General features: G+C 36.5%; 2 protein-coding genes and 1 long non-coding RNA gene across 3 annotated transcripts; 2 read left to right on the forward strand and 1 right to left on the reverse strand.

The window, feature by feature from the left end:
* Nucleotides 1–14,626: 14,626 nt before the first annotated feature.
* LOC140837884 (uncharacterized) lies at nt 14,627–14,985 on the forward strand. Its single transcript, XR_012119499.1, has 3 exons — nt 14,627–14,721; nt 14,804–14,865; nt 14,947–14,985. It is a non-coding gene; the product is annotated as an uncharacterized lncRNA (long non-coding RNA).
* Nucleotides 14,986–15,172: 187 nt separating this feature from the next.
* LOC140839169 (uncharacterized) lies at nt 15,173–17,678 on the forward strand. The gene is made up of 3 exons (XM_073205800.1): nt 15,173–15,177; nt 15,278–17,070; nt 17,185–17,678. The coding sequence occupies exons 1-3, from the start codon at nt 15,173–15,175 to the stop codon at nt 17,676–17,678; spliced, it is 2,292 nt and encodes a 763-aa protein (XP_073061901.1).
* A 385-nt stretch (nt 17,679–18,063) lies between these two features.
* On the reverse strand, nt 18,064–19,712 carry LOC140839392 (UDP-glucuronate 4-epimerase 1-like). Its single transcript, XM_073206065.1, is given in 3 exon segments — nt 18,064–18,345; nt 18,347–19,108; nt 19,110–19,712. Coding segments are annotated over 3 exon segments (1,530 nt in total). The 5' UTR covers nt 19,641–19,712; the 3' UTR covers nt 18,064–18,108.
* Nucleotides 19,713–19,960: the final 248 nt, after the last annotated feature.

Below are 19,960 nucleotides of genomic sequence, written 5' to 3' on the forward strand. Positions count from 1 at the left end.
AACAGGATCCACATAATAAACTCCAGCTGTCTTCTTTACTCCTAATCTCTTGTAAGACCACTGGTAGCTATTTTTAGTCATCTGCTCAAGCAAGTCATAAGCTTGCTCAAGAGATTTGGCAAAGATCGTGCCACCAGCCGCTGCATCCACTGTTCCTCGTGTTTGCCCATTTAGACCGTTGTAGAATAATTGAATTTGCACCCTAGTCTTCGAAGCCATGGTTCGGGCACTTTCTCAACAATTCCTTCTATCTTTCCCATGCCTCGTACAACTGCTCAAAATCAGTCTGCATGAAAGTGCTAATGTCAATCTTCAACTGTGCAGATTTTGTAGGGGAAAGTATTTTGCCAGAAATTTCGTCGCCAGCTCCTGCCATGTTGTTATGCTCCCCAATGGAAGTGATTGGATCCATCCTCTTGCATGGTCCCTGATAGAAAACGGAAACAAATGCGATCTAATAATATCATCAGGAACATTATTAACTTTTACCATATCTCTTATCTCCAAGAACTTCCTCAAATGAATGTGAGGATCAGCAGTGGCAGTTCCTGCAAATTGGTTCTGTTGAACCATATTTATCAGTGCATGCTTCAGCTCGAAATTATTGGCATTGATGGTCCCTCGAGCAATGCGAGAATAATGAGTATTGATCACTGGTCGGAAGTGATCTCTGATAGGTACAGCCTCTGGCAGGTTATGTCTGTCATTCTCTCTGTGTTCATCCATTTCTTGGATCTCTTCTCTTCTTGCTTTTCTTAATCTTCTCGCAGTTCTTTCGATCTCTGGATCAAAAATAAGTAAGTTAGGGTTTTGCGATCTTAGCATGCACTGTCAAGCAGAAAAAAAAAATGAAAAACTCAATCAATATAAAATAAAACAAAATAAAAAGCTCTAAATTAAAATCCAGACTAATTGGTAAAAATACTGATATAAATTCAAATTTTGACACTCCCCGGCAACGGCGCCAAAAACTTGTTGCGTAATTTACCTCTCGCAAGCACACAGTTGTCAAGTTTTAATATATGTGATTAGAGTATCATTCCCACGAGGAGTGTAAACTAAAAAATATATCAGTACTTGTAATGAGAATAGTCTCGTCTTTATCTAGAAAATTCAGTAAAATGTTTGGTTTGCTTAAACGAATTAATTGAAAACAAAGAATTATTCTAATCATTGATTTGAGAAATAACAATGATAGAAAATATCTAGAGAAATGATTTCACTAAGTTTCCACGATAATTATTCCCAGTTAAATTTATATTCATGAATTCCAATTATTTCATGGCCAAGAACACTTAATTATTTTATTCTCATTTTCTGAAGTGACGAATAAACTGTATCATTCAAACTTCGATTCAAAAATTCTTAATAAGAATCTAAATTTAAATGATAAATGCAAACGATGTTCTTGCCTAAGCCTCGCTAAAGTTATACGCCTTCCGAGCGATATAAACATTCAACGATGTGTCTCTAATGAACTATAATCCTAGTCCCTCTCTCGAGTTGTAGAATTAATCAGACATCACATAATTTATGGCCAGTAAATTACAGTAAAGTAAACACAGAGAACACAATTAAACAAAATCGGAATTCAAACAAATAAACCACATCAAATCATCGTGTCCACAAAGCTACATCATTCTCTAGACTAGAAAATTAGTTCATGACGAATTCAAAATAAAAGCAAAACATGTTTGAATATTTAAACATCGAAATAACAGAAAATAAAGATGAAGGAATCAGATAACAAATTGGAAGTGGCGTCTCCGTCCCCAGATCCATCATTCTTCGCTCTCCGGATCTTTGTCTCGTGTTCCTGCATGCTCTCCCATGTGTTTTCTCTCCAAAACGGTGTCCCATTTTCTGAACCCTCGTCTCTCCTTTTATTTTCACGTCCAGGCCGTAAGTTGAAAACCCATTCGCTTGTTTCGCCGCCATTAGCGCCGCGACGCTGGGTGTGTAGTGCCAAGGCGCCCGTCATTCGTGAGTGTGAGCGCTGCGACGCTTGTTCCTTAGCCCCTAGGCGCTTGTTCCTCGTATGTGAGGCACATCGGCGCTTCTTGGGCAGCGCCTAGGCACTTGTACTTCGAACAAATGAGTGTTGTGGAGCTTCATTGTGGCGCTGCGGCTCTCGTCTATCGCAATTTCACGCTCAAAAATACCTCTGATTTCTCTAAACCATCCAATAGTTGTTTATCCCCTGCACAACACAAAAACAGCAAAAGTCAAGCATAATTCTGTTCGAAACCATCATAGATCAAATGGAGTAGCATATAAATTAAGTGAAATTCTTGCACTTATCAATATTATTAGATAGTAACCTCCTGTAGAGGCTCTTGTAGAGGAGGAAAAACTTGTTTAGGTACTTATAGTAGCCGAAGTGAAAACACACATAAACTTGAAAGAAAAAATTAAAATATTTGAAAGAAAATGAAGAGGTTGAGTGATGAGTTCATCTTCCTTATGCCTACTTATTTATAGAAGCCCTTCGAATTTGATTTTCGGACTTCAAATTCTTGCCATTGCTTTTCTTTATTGTGATCCAGCTATATTTGGCATTATCTCTTGAGTGGGTTGAGTGGGTAGTTGAATGGTCTCTCCAATTTTTCTTGATTTGTCTTCTTCTAGATCATTAATCCAAAAATAGCTTGTTCTTCTGATTTTATCTCCTGACATAATTAGTAGATATGTGTTGGTATCATATCAGCTGAGATCTCGTTCCCTTCTCCTTTTAACAGTTTGTAGAGATCTTTAAATTTCATCAGCTGCTTTCTTAATGCTTTAATCCGTCTTTTATAAACTTTAAGATATGTAGCATACATTTTTCTTTGGTTCTAAATTTCGGTTTAAATCTTGTGTGATTTTCTTGTTCTCATTTATTCTTTATTTATTGTTGTTTGGGTCCAAGTTTTCTTGATCATTTAGTGAGTTTATCACATGCCTACTATCTACTGTCGGGGAATCTTTTAACTTTTGTAATCCCCAAGGAAAAGTGATGGTAGTCACATATCCACTTATTTTTGCAAGGAATCTTACACTTTTGGTGTCCCCGAGGAAAACGTGGTTGTGATCCTTCACCGCTTGGTCTAGTCTCTGCAAGATGTTTTCTATCTGACCGAGGTCTGAAGCTCTTGCCAAACTCTGGCTCTTTTTGATTTGGGCATTCTGGCCAGATCTGTTCTGACCATCTTCCCACATGATCCATGTTGCATTATTTTTGACGAGTTTCTTTACTCCCTGGTAGCTTGCTGTTCCACAGAATATTTGTTTTCTTTTCGAATAAATCTTCTGCAAAGCTTTTTGTTTTTCCCGTCATGGTATTCAACAGGAATGATCCGTTTACTGAATTGTGATGAAATTTAAACGGAAAATTGACCTTGTCCATCTCAGTTAGACAGACCCACAAACCTCATGCTCTTCTGGTGGAAATGTCGTCTTCAGTTATTGAAGCAACAAGGGGTGTTTCTTCTGTAGGAGGATCTTTGATACATTTTGAACATTAACATCTGGCCTGCTTAACTTGATGAAATTAAAGGCTTCGTGAGAGCCTTTTCCTGCTGGTTCTGGTGTTGTACTAAAAAAGTATAGCTCCAGAATGTCTCCTCTAGACAAATAGTCGTTATTTGCCCATGTTTCATGCTCGGCTCTTCAATCTATTTAGGTAGTCCTGAAATTTCTGGGAAGCTTGGTGATGTAGTATAAACTGAGGCAAGAGCCCCAAATTCATACCATGCTTTTACTTCCTTTGGATATGAATTTGGTTTCATCCATACCCTAGGATATTTCAATGAAACATCAGCCCTTATTGTAGTTGTGTTAATGCCTACTCTTGTTTTTAATTTCTTTCAGCTTTGTTTGTAATCCTGAAATGGAGAAATTGTAGCTTCATTAGTATCAACCTTAAAATTACCCTTGTCAGTATTAGTTCTAAGGTTGATTTTTCCCTCTTCAGTTCCCCAAGTAAAGGGTTGGCTAGAAGACTCGAGATAAGGATCTGGAGTCTCAATTTTTGTTTCAGCCGACTCATCTGGAGATGCTCCCGAATTAACACTTGTGCTAGGGGTATTTGAATCCCCTGCTCCAAGTATAGACCCATGTACTCGAAAACTCTCTTTTTGAGAAACCAGAGGCTTCTCAATGCCTTGGAGGATATGTCTTTGTATTACAGACCATAGCTGAGTATAAGCCTGTAAACATCATGTGATTCAATCAGAGACAATTCTCTTATCGGCTTGTTTTAGCCTTCCCGCAACTTCTGCGTTTAAAGCCAGCTTGTTGAACTCGTTTTGAAGCATTTCAAGGTGTTCTCTTAAATGCCTCTGCATTTTTATGATGACATCGATATCACCGCTGTCTATCTCTTGTTAAAAAATCTGCAAGAATATTTTCATGAGATTTAATAATCACAATATCAAAAATATAATTTTGACATAATGCTTGTCATCTTAATAATCTGGCTTTCTCAGGTTTAGACTATATTCTATTTCTCAAGAAAGCATTCACCTGTGTATTATCAAATTTTAAAGTAAATTCCCTTGTAAGTAAAAATAATGGTCATTTTTCAAAAGCCCTCTTTACTGCATAGAATACTTTTTCGTTGATATGTCATCTTATGACTTCTGCATCTGAGAAGAGGCCACTACAATATTTGCATGGTTGTTCTCCTTCTGGTGTGAGCTTTGTTAAAACTGCCGCCCACCAATGATCACCGGCATCTGTGTATAATATCATATCATCTTCATCCTCGGGAATAGCCATTTTCAGAAGATTTTTACAAATCTCCTTTAGTTGACTAATTCCATGTGTGTGTTCTTTCGTCCATATAAATTTTGCATATTTTTTCAGTAATGGGCTAAGCACTTTTCTGTATTTTTCTAGGTTTTTAATAAATATTCCAACAAAATTAACAACTCCTAGGAAACTTTGAAGTTATTTCTTTTCTTTTATCTTGTTTGGAAAATTTTCCACCTTTTTTACTATATAATCCTGCAAAATTATTCCAAACTCATCGATTTCTATTCTGAGGAATTTAATCTTTCTTGTGGCAATGACTGATTTCTTTTCTGATAAAACCAATCCTTTTTTACAAACATCAGAGAAAATATTTAAATGTTTAATATATTCTTCCATATTTTTAGATGCGATGAACACATCGTCAATATAGACAAACATGAACTTAAATAATCTTTAAATAGATTATCAATTTTTATTTGAAATATTTGGGGTGAATTAGTCAATCTCATTAGTAATACTTCTCAAATATAGTGTCCTTATGGGATGGAGAAAGCTGTGAATTTTTTTCTTTCCTCCTGCATCCGAATTTAATAAAATTCGGATTTACCATCGAATTTAGAGAATATCTTCGCATTGCGTATGAAACTGATTAGATGTTCTCTGCTGGGTATAAATACCAATCAAACTCAAGAATATTATTAATTTCTTGGTAACTAATAACTGATCTGAGTTTGTTCTTTTTATCACACCATGATTTCTTACTAAAAATCTCGGGCTGCTATATGGTGAAATTCCTGATTTAATTAAACCAAGGTCAAGATGTTCCTTGATTATAATTTGTATATACCTCTGATCAATTATGTTCATTGAGATAGGCTTGCATCAGACAAATTCATATTCATTTCCTTCCTTAATTTTAAGGAAAGCTTTGAGTTGATTTTTGTCCCACCATGCCAAGGAATCTTCATTGTAATTTTCTTTGATCCTTTTCTTGACATCTTCAAGTGATACCTTTGATTCAATCTCTAACTCATTCTGATATAGGGCTATCTTAAGGCATTTTATTTCTTCAGGTTGGAGCTGTTTATCTGCTCTTAACTGGAGCATTGTTTTGTCACTACGCTTGATTCGAAATTGCCTTGAAGAAACATTTTCTCCAATCGGGATATTCAATTCGATTAAGATTCTGCTAGTCACAACATCATTGTATGATATGAATTATGACAAATAGAAGTGAAGACATCATTCATAACAGTGATATGTCTCATCTTGAAGAGATTTATATGTCTCATCTTGAAGGATTCACATGAATAGAAAAAAAAAAGTTATGAAAGCTTCATATAACGATCTATGGTTTCAAACAAGCATAGAGGAGTTGGAACTCATATTTTATAAAATTATCAACTAAAGTATGGATAACAAGCATATTATCCATGAAGGGCATGGCTAAGTGGCATCCTAGGAATTGGAAATACAAATCTATAGAAGTAGATTGAAGGTGATTATAGGCTCGCCCAAGCCACTTATATCGATATCATACTGAGGATATTCTCTATGGAGGAGATATCTACCAATGTATCATGGTGTCTGTAACGTACCGTACTTTTTACTACTTAAAATTTGCTGGAAAAATTAAAAAATTTCTTAAATAAAAGGCGAACCTTCAAAATTCGATAAAATAAACTGTTCATCCCCAAATATTGTTGCAACAAAAGATCTCAAATGAAGTTTACTAAAAGTAATTGTTTAAAACTCATAATCAGTAACATGAAATTAGAGTATTTGAAACTTTCGTAAAATCTAAAAATGACATGGGCGGTCCTCGGGTCTAGCCTCCTGCTCAGTCCAAGCCAACTCCTTGGTCCCCACCCGTCGTCTCCTCAAAGTCATTCTCACCTGCATCAATCAAGTCTAGTGAGTCTAAAGACTCAACACGTATAAACTAGAGATAACAAGTACCACGTAATAAAACCACATGCATCTTCAAAATAGAGTGTACATAATAGAGACATGAACTTGAACATACTTGGAACATGAACATAATAGCGTAAAATAGACATGCCATGGTCATAAAACTTTCGTAAACATACTTGCACCATACATACATGAGCATACATAACATAATTTTACGTAGAGGCATGTTTCAAAGCAAGTGACCCATACATAATGTGCCTGATCAGACTAAACCACAGTACTGGGCAGACAAGGAAAATCCACTGCCACATACATGAGATCCCCGTACATGCTTTAATGGGTGGATTGGTCCCTGGTCATGCTTTACCACATACCAATCGTGATCTAAACCCGTTCATGCTTTAACGGGTTGGAGAGGTCCTCGACCACGTTTGTTGACTTCCAAACTCATTCATAAATTGGTCACATGACATTTAGCATACCTCAAAAATAAAACATTTTCTCATTTGCACGTCGAACATACTTACTTGGTGTTGAGGGATTCGTTGGATCTAGCTTGGAGCCACTGCTGCACATACTAACACGAGTTCCAATACTTATCTTTCATAGCTTAGACGTATAGTCATGCTCACACCCAAAAATGAAATTTCCTTATGACATTCTAAATCTCTCGGGACTCGACCTCGTTTAGTCAATGTACTAAATCATAACATCAAACCCCAAAAGAATCACTAAAAGTAAGGGAGAAAAGGAAAAAAAATTAAAAAGATGGGGTCTGTGTCGGGGTTCGTGTAGGTACTGGAAAAATCTAATTTTCGAGGAAAAACTGCATGGACCACATGTCAGGGTCCGTCTACAGGTCCGTGTAGGTGCTGGAATCACGAACCAACGAAGAAACACTACACTTAAGGCTTATTCCTCCTAACTTGATCATACGGTCCATGAAACAATGCCTCGAGACCCATCCTAGGATGTTATGACATTATTCAAACTCAAACAAACGCCCCAAAACAACTACGCATCACAAACCACACAACCCAATCCGTGAACACGACCTTTGACCTCAAAATAATTACTACGACTTCTAATTCAACCAATTGCCTAACGACACGAAACGAAACACCAACAATCATCCCAACATCATTCTCGATATACCTAAGCGCAGTAACGATCACCCGTCGATCTCCAACGAAGCCTGCAACAATAAAACTTCAAGAACACATCAAGAACATATTTTTTTTAGAAAACACAGTTTGAGAAGTCCCACGAAAACGGTCATAACTCACTCATTTCTTATCCAAATAATTCTAATTTACCGTCAAATCGAAGGTATCAAAAAAGTTCTACGTTTTATATGTTGAAATTTTTCCCAAAAATTCGACCGAAAAGTCGCAGTATTTAGGTTGACAGCAAACTTCTAGTTTTGAGATCCAAAAACGTTTCAAAAGTGATCCAATCATTTTTGCTCAAACTTTCACATAACATACACATGGTTTTCATACAATAAACATCAAAATTATTACTATGACTAGATCGATTCAGGAAAAATAGAATATAAGTGCCTTTGAATCTTTAACGTTATCGAAACGACGACACCGAAGCGGAGATGGCGCGAGGATTGATTCGGAACGATTACTGGCTCGTTTTGCTTGCACAAATACACGTGAATTTCAGGGAAATTTTCAGAGAGAGGGGCTGCTGCTGAAGGTTCTTGGTTCTTAGCACCCTAAAATTTTTGCTCTCAAAATAAAAACTAAGAATGAAAGTGAATGTGTATATGTGTGTTGGCGTGTAAGTGTGTGTGCATGTGTTAGGTGTGTGTAAAAGTGTTAGTGTGTGAGTTTAGTGGTTAATTAGCGGAATTAAATGGCTAAATTAATAATTTAAAATGTTAAATAAAATTTAATCCACACTAACTTCTACAAATCCCCTAATTAAAAATAACATTCACAACGACTAAACTATAAAAGTTTTAAAATTATAAAATCACTAAATAAATAATTGAGGATTTAAAAATGTTAAAACTAAATAAATTATTTAAAATGCCCCAAACACAACTTAAAATAAAATACCGCATTAAAATTTTGCCAAAAATTTTCACCAGTCTTCTCCTTGATCCCGCCTCGAATAATCTCCTGAAACATGAAACTCGAAAAACATTTAACGTGCATCATATAAACATAATTAATTTAAAATAATGCATTTAAATAAATCATGCATGGCTAAAACTCATTTTAAATTAAAATAAATGATTTAGCATTTAAATAAATGCATGAGTTTTACGTGTACTGAATTTGGGCTCTACAGTGTCTCTTAAATGTGCCCCCCATAACTGACGAGAAGATAGAGATGATAACACGTGTTCCATACGCATTAGCCACTAGTAGAATTATATATGGTATGATATCTATGCGACCTAATATAGCATATGCATTTCGTGTTGCAAGAAAATATTAGGCGAACCTCGGCTCGTGGCACTAAAAATCCGTGAAAAATGTTTTTAAGTAATTAAGAAGGACTAATATTTTTTCATGGTTTACGGTGTTGGAGAATTAAAATTGGAATGCTACACTAATTCTAGCTTTCAATCAGATTCGAGATCAACCTCAGAATTTATATTGATGCTCAATGGTGGTGTTATTTCTTGGAAGAGTTCCAAGTAAGAAACCATTGTGGAATCCACCACCGAAGCCGAATAAACTAGTGTATCAGCTGTAGCAAAAGAGACAGTTTGAATGAGGAATTTCCTCCAAGATTTGGGCTTAATTCCCATCAGAGATTATCCAGTCCCGGTGTACTATGGCAACACTGGTATTGTATCATAATAAATAAACCCATGACCTACAAAAGCTAGCTCTGATGAAAAAATGTTCGGTGAAGATTCTAGAATCACGAATAAGACAGTGTGCAGAAACATGGGATTGCGACTAGGGCTTCGGTTTTCTCAAATCGGAAAATTCAGAAGGAAAACGGGGTCGCTATAACTTGGTTTAGTTGGATGCTCCTTTTCCGGCCAAGATTTGGCGATGAAGAAGGCAGAGTCAGATGGGAAGAGGGAGTCGAAGGGAACAACTTCTTCTTCTCTTACATTGTTTTTACTATATAGGTGTAAGTATAAGTATATGTGTGTGTGGATTAAAATATTTTTGGGCAGGCCTTACAATGCATCTTTATTTTTGGTTAAATTATAAACAACACACATATTGTTGCATGTTGTAAAAAACAATATTCGCTGCATGCCGTAATTTATACAAGTCATTAACAGCTCACGCATAGGAGCATAACATAAAAATTAATCTTCACAATGTGCTTTTAATGCACGCCGCTTGTTTCTGTAAGGTGTAACAATATGAACAGCGCACGAAGAAATTAATATCTGCATCGTGATTTTAACGCATAGCGTTGATTCCACGTTGCGAAAAGTTGATTTTTTTGTAATTTTAGCCTACACTACAGTCCATTCAGCTCATATGTCCTTATCGAATCTGCAACAAATGATATATAGAGGATTTATCAAAATTCCATAACCATGCGAAACATCTCAGAAAATATATAATGATATCACGTGAGCAACTAGTGAACCCCTTCTTTCTAAAGCACGCATATTGCTCTGGCCAGATATTTCATGCATTATTTTCTCCTCAGATCACATAGGATATTCATACACATAGGCAAGCAACGTGAAACTAGAGAACCCTAATCATTGTATCATAATCTTTGTACAAATATTTGGTCATAGAGTTATTATGTAGCTATTAGATTTCGAGGACAAAAATCTTTTTAAGGGGATAATATAATGACGCAGTACTGATTTTGGAATAATTCATTGATTAAACATGATTGAGTGACATTTATGTAAAGTAATTGGTTTGACTGATCATCAACTAGTTTTGAATCGCCAAAGGTCATCGGAAAAGTTTGGACCTTCTGAAATGTGTTCGGAGCTTCCGATATTACTCAATCTAGCTAGGTGGCAACTCGAGCACGAAATTTAGATAAAGAACCAATTCGGAACTTCCGACCTGAGTTTAGAGCTTCCTATCTCATTCATCTGACGAAGTTCAACTCGAGCACGACACATAGATACAGAGAAGGTTCGGAACTTCCGAACTCTGTCTATAAATAATTCATGCGAGATTCATTTCAAATAAGAATTTTACATTTTCTCTCTCACTTCCAGCATATATTTTATGTTTTTAGTCACTTTCTATAGTCGTGGAGAGTTGAAAAATGTTTCTAAAGAGCTAATGATTGACGAAGGTACAACCCAAAAAAATATAGTAATATTTTAGGGATAATATGTTAGAATACTTAAAGCATGTTTAGATGAATGTAAAAACTAGCTAGAAATAAAAATCTGAATTTGGAACTTAGTAATACAATTCTTGTAGTACTCAAAAACTTAAACACGTAAACCTCATGCAAGATTGAATTAATTAATTTATTTAGTTAATAATCTAAGTAATTCATGCTATGTGTTAAATTATTTTAAATGTATATTTATTTATCTTTTTATATTTAAGATGTTTTCATGAGTTTTAGTTTTTCAGACGAATGTTCGGTATCGAACCGAGAAAAAAAATTGGAGACGTTTAAGATATTAAAAATTTAAGTTATAATTTACTTTTAAGTTAAGAAATGAGGTATTTTAAAGGATTTATAAATTTTAGCATTTTTATGACTAAATTTAATTTATTGAGTGAAATAGAAATGTTAAGTACTTTAATTTGAAAAATTCAAAATTAAGGGATTTAAATACGTCCACTCAAAATAAAATATTTTAATAATTATTTCTATGGTTATGTTTTAAGATGTGTTAAGAAGTCATTAGGTGGCCCATGATGAGGCAAGGGGCTGTTGGTGCAATATAAACCAAAACAAGCACACAACCATACACATAGGGGCTAGATCGCAGGTTTCACAACGGGTTCAGTAAAGGACTGTACCACAGCTCGTGGCTAGGTCTAGGTAGGGTCTTAGGGTCCCTAGGTAAGCCTGGTATGGGTTGGTTAAAGGCTGGTTGGTTGGAAAAGCTTCTGGAACCAAAACTTGGGCTGCACACCTAGAAGAGGGCGCGAGTTAGGGTGCACGATTTTGGATTGTTTAAGGGGGTGTGTTGTGTTAACTGTTAAGGGCTGGAACGAGCTAGACCATGGTCGTAAGCTATTTTTAAGGGTCGATTCTAGGCCGGCCTTGGTTCAGGCTTGGTTCGAGTTAGAGTCGATAGGAATTTGTACGGAACGCATAAGCGTCATAGCATCACTCTTTGGGCAACTTGTGTCTATTTGGTTCGTTGTGCATGGTACGGGTTCGGGCATGGTTCAAGGCTGGTCTATGGCTTTAGGCAGTAGTTTAGGATGTTTTTATGTATGGGTTGAGTCCTGAGTCGATTGGTACGTCCTAAGTGGTTCTATTTAATTCGGGAGTCGTATGTGTCAAAATGCACCTTAGGGGCTGTTTTGGGTATAAATTTTAGTATATTAGGGCAGCAAGTCCGAGGACTATCTAACGAGGTTCACGATGTTCGTAAGTATGTGTGACGTACAATAATTATTTTTGAGGTATGCGATTTGTCTTATGGCCAAATTATATTACGAGTTTGGAAGCTGGAGAACGTGTTCAGGGACCTCTCCATTCTCTTCAGAGGAATTGTGTTATGTAAAGAGCGGACATCCAGTCTGAGGACTGTGGTGATCCCTGTCGGCCCAGTACTGTGGTTTAGTTTGATCAAACGATTTATTTTGTGGGCCACTTGGATTGAAAGAACTCTATGCAAAATGATTTACGATTATGAATACGAAGATGATCACGAAAATATGATTTTATGAAATTTTTTATGTGGGAAAGTCGCATTATACATATTTATGTTTTATATTATGCTATGTACGAGCTATGTTTAAATTGCATGGAATTTATTACGTATCACTTGCTATTCAAGATTTATGCATGCTGAGTCATTAGGCTCACTAGACTAAATCGATGCAGATGATGTAGTTGAGGAGACGAGAGGTGGTGACCAGTGAGCAGGCTCAGGCTAGTGGCAGTGCAAACCCGAGGACCTTGTAGCTTACGAGATTTATTTATGTACGTTTAAACACTATTTACTCTGATTTTATTGTACTGGTTTTGGTGATTAGTAAGTTGAGACTTTTTATAGACTTTTTCAAATTATGATGGATGTTTTTAACTTGGATTTTATGGTTGTGGTATCTCAAATGATGGAGGTTTATTATTAACTTTATTTTTAGTACGAGTGGTGACCATGATTTATTTTACGAGTTATATTTATAACAAATAATTTGATAAGAAAATTTCAAAATTTTCCACAAATATTAAAATAATACTATTTTAAGACACGGCTCGTCCAAATTCTTGTTTGTTTTAATGTCTAGGATCAGATCGTAGGAGTTTTAAGACTACTTAAGAGGTACGTAAGTACTAAGATATCCAAGAGTATATATTCCTAATTGTTGCAAATATACTTGTGTTTAATTGTCATATACATGCATATTGAATAAAAGTTTCATTTATTTTTCAACTAAGTATGTTTTTATTTAATATATATGCATATATTAAATAAAAAATAATGAATAGTTAACTTATTTTTATTATATAAATATGAAAATTATATCATTTTATTTATTGTTTGACATAAAAAAAATTAAATTATAATAAAAATATGCTTAAGCAAGATAGTTTGGCCCTGATGCTTCGATGTGTTACGTGTTTTTTTTAAAGAAACTCGACAGAAACTAAGTGAATAATAAGTGGAGATAAAGTTAACCTCGGAAGTTTATTCTTCTCTCTCTTCAATAGCATAATCGAGTAATGGGCTCCATGTCTCGATCAAGTGGGCCCAAATCCAAAGTAGAAGAAAGAATAAAGTGCACATATAAAGTCATTGGGCCCATGGGCCCATGATCATTAATGTCTCTCACGCAACCTTTTTGTCCCTTCGAAATGACAATATTGCCCCTTAAAAACCATTTAACACCAAAGATCACGGATCCCGTCCATAATTTTATACGGCGATTCTTGTCCCCGAATTATATACCTTTGTACCATAAAAAAAAATTTATTTATGTTTTTTCTTGTAATAATCTAATATATATCACATGTTTTAAAATATTATAATATTAAAAGTTAATATGATGTATTAATAATTTGTTGGAGTTATGTATTTTAGAAAATTTTAAGAAAAAGAATCAAAATCTTTGAATTAAAGTGGTTATTTACATAAAGGTGATTTACAAAAAAAAATAACGTAAAACACATGAAAAGACCAATGTGGTTATTATGTAATGCTCTTCCATAATAATAGCAATAGATAATAGTAAAATGTATTCTAATTTTCATTTTTATAATTTATATGTTTGATAAATTCGATTAAATTTAATTATCAGAATAGTTTATATTTCCATGAATAATTGACCCCCAAAAATTAAAATACACTCAAATATCATAGCTATTTTACAAGAGATTACCAATCTATTGAAGCAATTATCTACTAGATCGGTCGAACTGAATGGTATTGAACAAAATCAAGAAATTAGCTTACCATTTTCGTTGTCCACTTAATAGTGTCATAAATTCCTTGAAATACATTTGTAGTCAATATGTCAACAGGGGCGGATTTAGTGTAGGGCGAACGGGGGCCACGGCCCCCCCAAAAAATTTAAAAAAAAATAGTATATATTAATTTTTTTTAAACTAAATATATAAACAGATATATATATATATATATATATATATATGTGTGTGGTCCCCCCAAAATGAAAGATACGTCCATGTATCTCAGTGGCTAAAGCCAATTATAACAATTGCTCCACCCGATTTCGAAACCAGATCACTACAAAAAAACGGACACCATAGCGACGGTTTTTGAAAACGACGGTTTGGTTAAACCCGTCGCAACATAGCGACGGGTTTGCAAAAACCGTCGCCGATCAAGATCGGTGACGGTTCTTGTCAAAACCGTCGGTATATAGCGACGGTTCTTAATAAAACCGTCGCTATTTTTCTATATATACCGCCCTTGCCGAACATTTTCTTAAACGATTTCGTCCATATCAGGTAGTTGTTATACTCTTATCAATTTTTTCGGAGTATCGATTTTTTTATTTTGTACTGACATTGTTTCGTATTTATCTCGTAGATTTGCTCGTCGATGTGATCTTCCATCTGGTTCTTCGTGGGCTGTATTGCTGTAATTAATTAGTTTGTTCCATCTTTTAATATTTTGCTCTTTGTTTTATTGATGTAATTAATTAGTTTGTAATTTGTTCCACCTGTTTCCAGATTGATTTCCTCACTATTTCCAGTCACCGGCAAAGCTCCCCGGCGTCTTCTTCGGCGAGCCGCCGTCCCGGGTCAGGTAACAACTGGATTCAGCTGCGTTTTTGGTAATTATTGCTGGAAATAATTGACAGTACTCATACTTATTTTCAGAAAGAAGGTAATTCTACATCCTCTTGAACTTATGGATTATTGAATTCATGTTTGATTTATGAGATTTTATTGTGTTATGATGTTAGTTGATTTAAACGATCAGATTTTATTTATTGTTTCAGGTGTAGTTTTTTTTTCATAAATGGGAAAAATCTGGTACAATTGATAAATTCTTTAAGAGGAAGATACCAAATCAATTAGATTCACCCAACTCTACAGCTCAGTCCATAGCCTCGGATGATAATCTTCCACCTGAGGTTGAGTCTCAAAAGTTTAGAAAGGTTGAAAATACCGGGGTTGATCTTAACTTGTTAAAGCGTGATCCAGGATTGCGTCGACAAATATGGGAATACTCTCCCAATGAGCAAGAGGAAATTCGTCGAGCTTATCTAAATCTGAAAGCATTTCAGCCAATACTTTCAGAATACCCACTAAACAAAAACAGTCTTCATCCTCGCAGGTTTCAATCATCCTGGTATGAGCTTTTTCCTTGGTTAGAGTATTCCCTAGCAAAAGATAAAGCTTTCTGCTTTCCATGCTTTATCTTTAACAAGCCATCTGGATGTCCGAAGCAAACTGCATTTACAGTTGATGGATTTGATAATTGGAAGAAGGTTCGAAGTGGAAAAACATGTTCTTTCCAATGCCATATTGGAAAAGATAATGTATCATCACCCCATCGTATTGCAGAAAAGGCATGTGATGATTTAATGAACCAACCTCGACATATACAAAGATTTTTCGACAAAGTTAGCTTAGAAACAGTTGCAAGAAATCGTCTTCGGTTGAAAGTTGGTATACATGTAGTTCGGTTGCTTGCACTTCAAGGCGTTCCTTTTCGAGGTCATGATGAGAGCTCTAATTCATCTAATTGTGGAAATTTTCTTGAATTTCTTGATATTGTGGCCTTGTATAATGATGAACTTTCATGTGCAATAGAGAAAGCCCCGAAAAATACCAAGTACACATGCCATGATATTCAAAAGCAAATACTTCACATGTTCTCAATCCGAATGAAAAATATAATTCGTGAAGAAATTGCAGGGAGCAAGTATTGCATAGTCGTCGATGAAGCTCGTGATGAGTCGAAAAGAGAACAATTGTCTATAGTGTTGAGGTTTGTGGACAAAGATGGATGCATACAAGAACGTTTTTTTGGGCTTGTTCATGTGTCAGATACGACAGCTTTGACATTAAAGAATGCTATATATTCTTCTTTGGCACATTACAATTTGGATGTTCAAAATATTAGAGGTCAAGGTTATGATGGTGCTAGCAATATGAGGGGTGAGTTCAATGGATTGCAAGCTTTGATTTTGAAAGATTGTAAGTCGGCTTATTATGTTCATTGCTTTGCCCATAGACTGCAGTTGGCTCTTGTTGGAGCAGCAAAAAATGTAACTCCCATTCATCAGTTTTTCGATAAATTAACTTTCATAGTTAATATTGTTGGTGCTTCGTGCAAGCGTAATGATGAATTGAAGGAAGCTCACACAGATGACATTGCTCACTTGATTTCTATTAATGAACTTGAGACAGGGCGTGGACTTAATCAGTTGTGCACTTTACAACGGGCAGCTGACACGCGTTGGAGTTCTCATTTTAGATCTGTGTCGAGCTTGATCAAGATGTTTAGTGCATCATGTACGGTATTGCTCAAAGTTATGGAAGATGGGCTTCCTTCCCAACGAGCAGATGCAACATCTGTTTATGATGAAATGACTTCATTTGATTTTGTATTCATCTTGCATCTTATGAGAGAAATTATGGAGATCATAGATGTTCTTTGTCAGACATTGCAACGTAAGTCTCAAGACATTTTGAATGCAATGGAGCTAGTGTCATCTACAAAAAAATTACTTCAAGAGCTAAGGGATGACAAATGGGATGATTTGCTTGAAAAAGTGAAGTCTTTTTGCGTGGCTCGTAATATTGATGTTCCTGATTTTAGTGCTCAATATGTTGATAGGCGAGGTAGAGCTCGTCGTCATCAAGGCAATTTCACCATTGAGCATCATTATCGAGTAGACTTATTTTATGCTACGATAGATTCATAAATGCAAGAAATTAATGTGCGTTTTAATGAAGATGCGGTGGAGTTACTTATGCTTAGTTCAGCCTTAAATCCTCAAAATGCATGTGACTCATTGAGATATCTGGATATATGCAAATTGGTTGAAAAGTTTTATCCACAAGATTTTACTAGTGACGAAAAAGAGCGACTAGAGATGCAGTTGAAGCATTATGAGCATAATGTAGTTATAGGGCTATACTACAAAAGTCTTTCAACTCTTTCTGAGTTGTGTCAATGGTTGGTGAAGACTAAAAAAGCTGATATATACGACCTTGTTTTTAGAGTGATCGTGCTTGTGTTGACTCTTCCAGTTTCTACGGCTACTACAGAACGATCATTCTCAGCTATGAATATCGTCAAAACTCGGCTTCGGAGCAAAATGGAGGATGATTTTCTCTCGGATGCATTGATGATATTTATTGAAAGAGAAATTGCTAAAAATATTTGTATTGATACTATCATTGAAGATTTTGAAAACTTTAAGGAACGTCGAATTCCTTTTAGTTAGAAATACTTTTGTTAAGAAACGTACGGTTGATGTTTTGTTCAATATAACCCGTAGAATTTTTGTCTTTTCCATTCTAAATTTTTGTTTGTCTTTTGTAAGCGGCCCCCCAAATGTCGAAATCCTAGATCCGCCCCTGTATGTCAACGCTATATTGGTAATCTAAAATCGAACCGAACCGAACCAAATCAAATATAAGTCTATTTTTATACGAACATTGGTTAGCAAAGTATTTTCACTTTACAGAATCAAGATTACAACGAAACTCTAACCCGAGGACCGAAGGAGCCAATCTTCCTCGTCCTCCAAAAAGAATAGAATGCACTTGCTTATTTCTCTTTTTTTAATTCTTCCATTCTTTTTATCTAAATTTAACAATTGAATGATGGAACCCACGAAAAATGGTGTAAAAAAGTATTAAAATAAAATCAATTCACATATTTTTGCGATGATTATGGCCATGATACGATATATACCACTTGACAAACTTTTTCAACCCGGTTTGCAAATCGGTTACGGGTTTGTACCCTAATTCCTTCTGGGCCGAGCTGATATTCGCATGAGTGAACGGAACGTCGCCGTTTCCTGGCATGTCCACCATATTCTTCTTAGCCTTCACTTTCAAAAGCTTCTCCAATATTTCAACCATCAAGGGCACAGTCACGGGCGACGGTATTACCCAAATTGAAGATCCGATATTGAGCTGGGCCGCGTTTCTTCCCGCCCGACCCAGTACTCCTCTTAGCTGTATCCAGTGAGGCCACGCAACCCTTCACGATATCATCTATGTAAGTGAAGTCCCGGGCCAAGTCTGCCCGGTCTTTTCCGCGGTAAACTGTGATGGGCTTACCCTGTAAAATGTTGCGGGTGAAAGAGAAATAAGCCATGTCGGGTCTGCCCCACGGCCCGTAAACCGTGAAGAAACGCAACCCGGTTATGGATAACCCGTATATGTGGTTGTATGTATGTGTTATTTCTTCCCCGGCTTTCTTAGTGGCCGCGTATAGTGAAGCGGGTCTGTCGGTGCGATCCGATTCGGAGAACGGAACTTTTTCGTTTAACCCGTATACGGAGCTGGAGCTGGCCCATACAATGGCGGGTTGCGGGTCGGAGTTTTTGCAGGCTTCGAGAAGGGTAACGAGGCCGGCAATGTTGCTGTGTACGTAAGACAGGGGATTCTCCATGGCGTATCGTACACCGGCCTGCGCAGCCAAGTGCATCACGTGGGTGAAGCGTACGATCTCGAAGAGCCTGGCTAACAATCGCGCGTCGTTGACATCTCCTTCCACGATAAAGATTTTGTGGGAATCGAGGAGGCTTCTTCGGGCCGTTTTCAATGAAGGGTCGTAGTAGTTGTTGAAGTTGTCCAACCCAACGACGCCATCTCCACGTTTCTTCAGGGCAATCGACACGTGGGATCCGACGAATCCGGCAGGCGCCGGTTACGAGCACGGTGACCCCGTTCTGCCTTTGGATCTTCGCGGAGGACCTGACCTGATGCTCCCAGTGGGCACCGCCCCACGCGGTGGAGAAGAACCTACTACCGGAATCGACGAATGATTGGAAACTCAGATACGCCGCCGTCAACGCCACCAAGAACAGAGCCCATAGGAACATCGTACTCGTCGACGCAAAGCACCGGTGGAACTGTCGGTGCATTGTCCGCGATTTATCCTTGAATTTCCCCGGCGTAGAAGGCAGGAGCAACTCTTCCTCGGCTAGGGACCGCATAATTTTTTTTAATTCTAATTTCGAATAAAAGAAGAAGAAATTCTTACAACTTCCTTCCCGATTGATAAAAATCCCAGATAACAAATCAAGAAACAGAGCGAAAGCGAAGAACAGGTAGAAAATTAAAGAAGAGGAACAGATGCAAAATTGAAAAGTAAAATGCACCTGCCAAAAATCGGAAGGAAGGCAGGATGGATATATAATGGGAGACCACCACAGAAGAGATGAGAACATGGGAGAAGACGCGTTAACGCGTGGAAGGACGGCCAATTCCTACCAAGGAGAGAGAAATGGGACAGCAAATATTTTACAAAATAAAAAATAGACCGACTGGTTACTGAAGAAAAATGTTATTTTTGACTTCCTGTTTCGGGAGAGAAGTAATGCTGGCGATTGATATCATATATTTAATGGATCGGATTGGATTCGATGCGCTGTGTTTTCGATTTATACATGTACGGCGCACTTTTTTCAATTACAAGGATTATACGTTGTTAATTTCATCAATCATATCAAAATTCTATTTATCATCCCAAATATATAGACAAACATTT

This window comes from Primulina eburnea, chromosome 8 (assembly GCF_022965805.1).
Source record: "Primulina eburnea isolate SZY01 chromosome 8, ASM2296580v1, whole genome shotgun sequence".
In the NCBI taxonomy this organism is placed as follows: domain Eukaryota; kingdom Viridiplantae; phylum Streptophyta; class Magnoliopsida; order Lamiales; family Gesneriaceae; genus Primulina; species Primulina eburnea.

Coding starts and splice junctions, on each gene's coding strand:
- LOC140839169 (XM_073205800.1), top strand. Junction 17,071..17,184: donor TCAATATGTTGATAGGCGAG/GTAGAGCTCGTC, acceptor GTTTTAATGAAG/ATGCGGTGGAGTTACTTATG.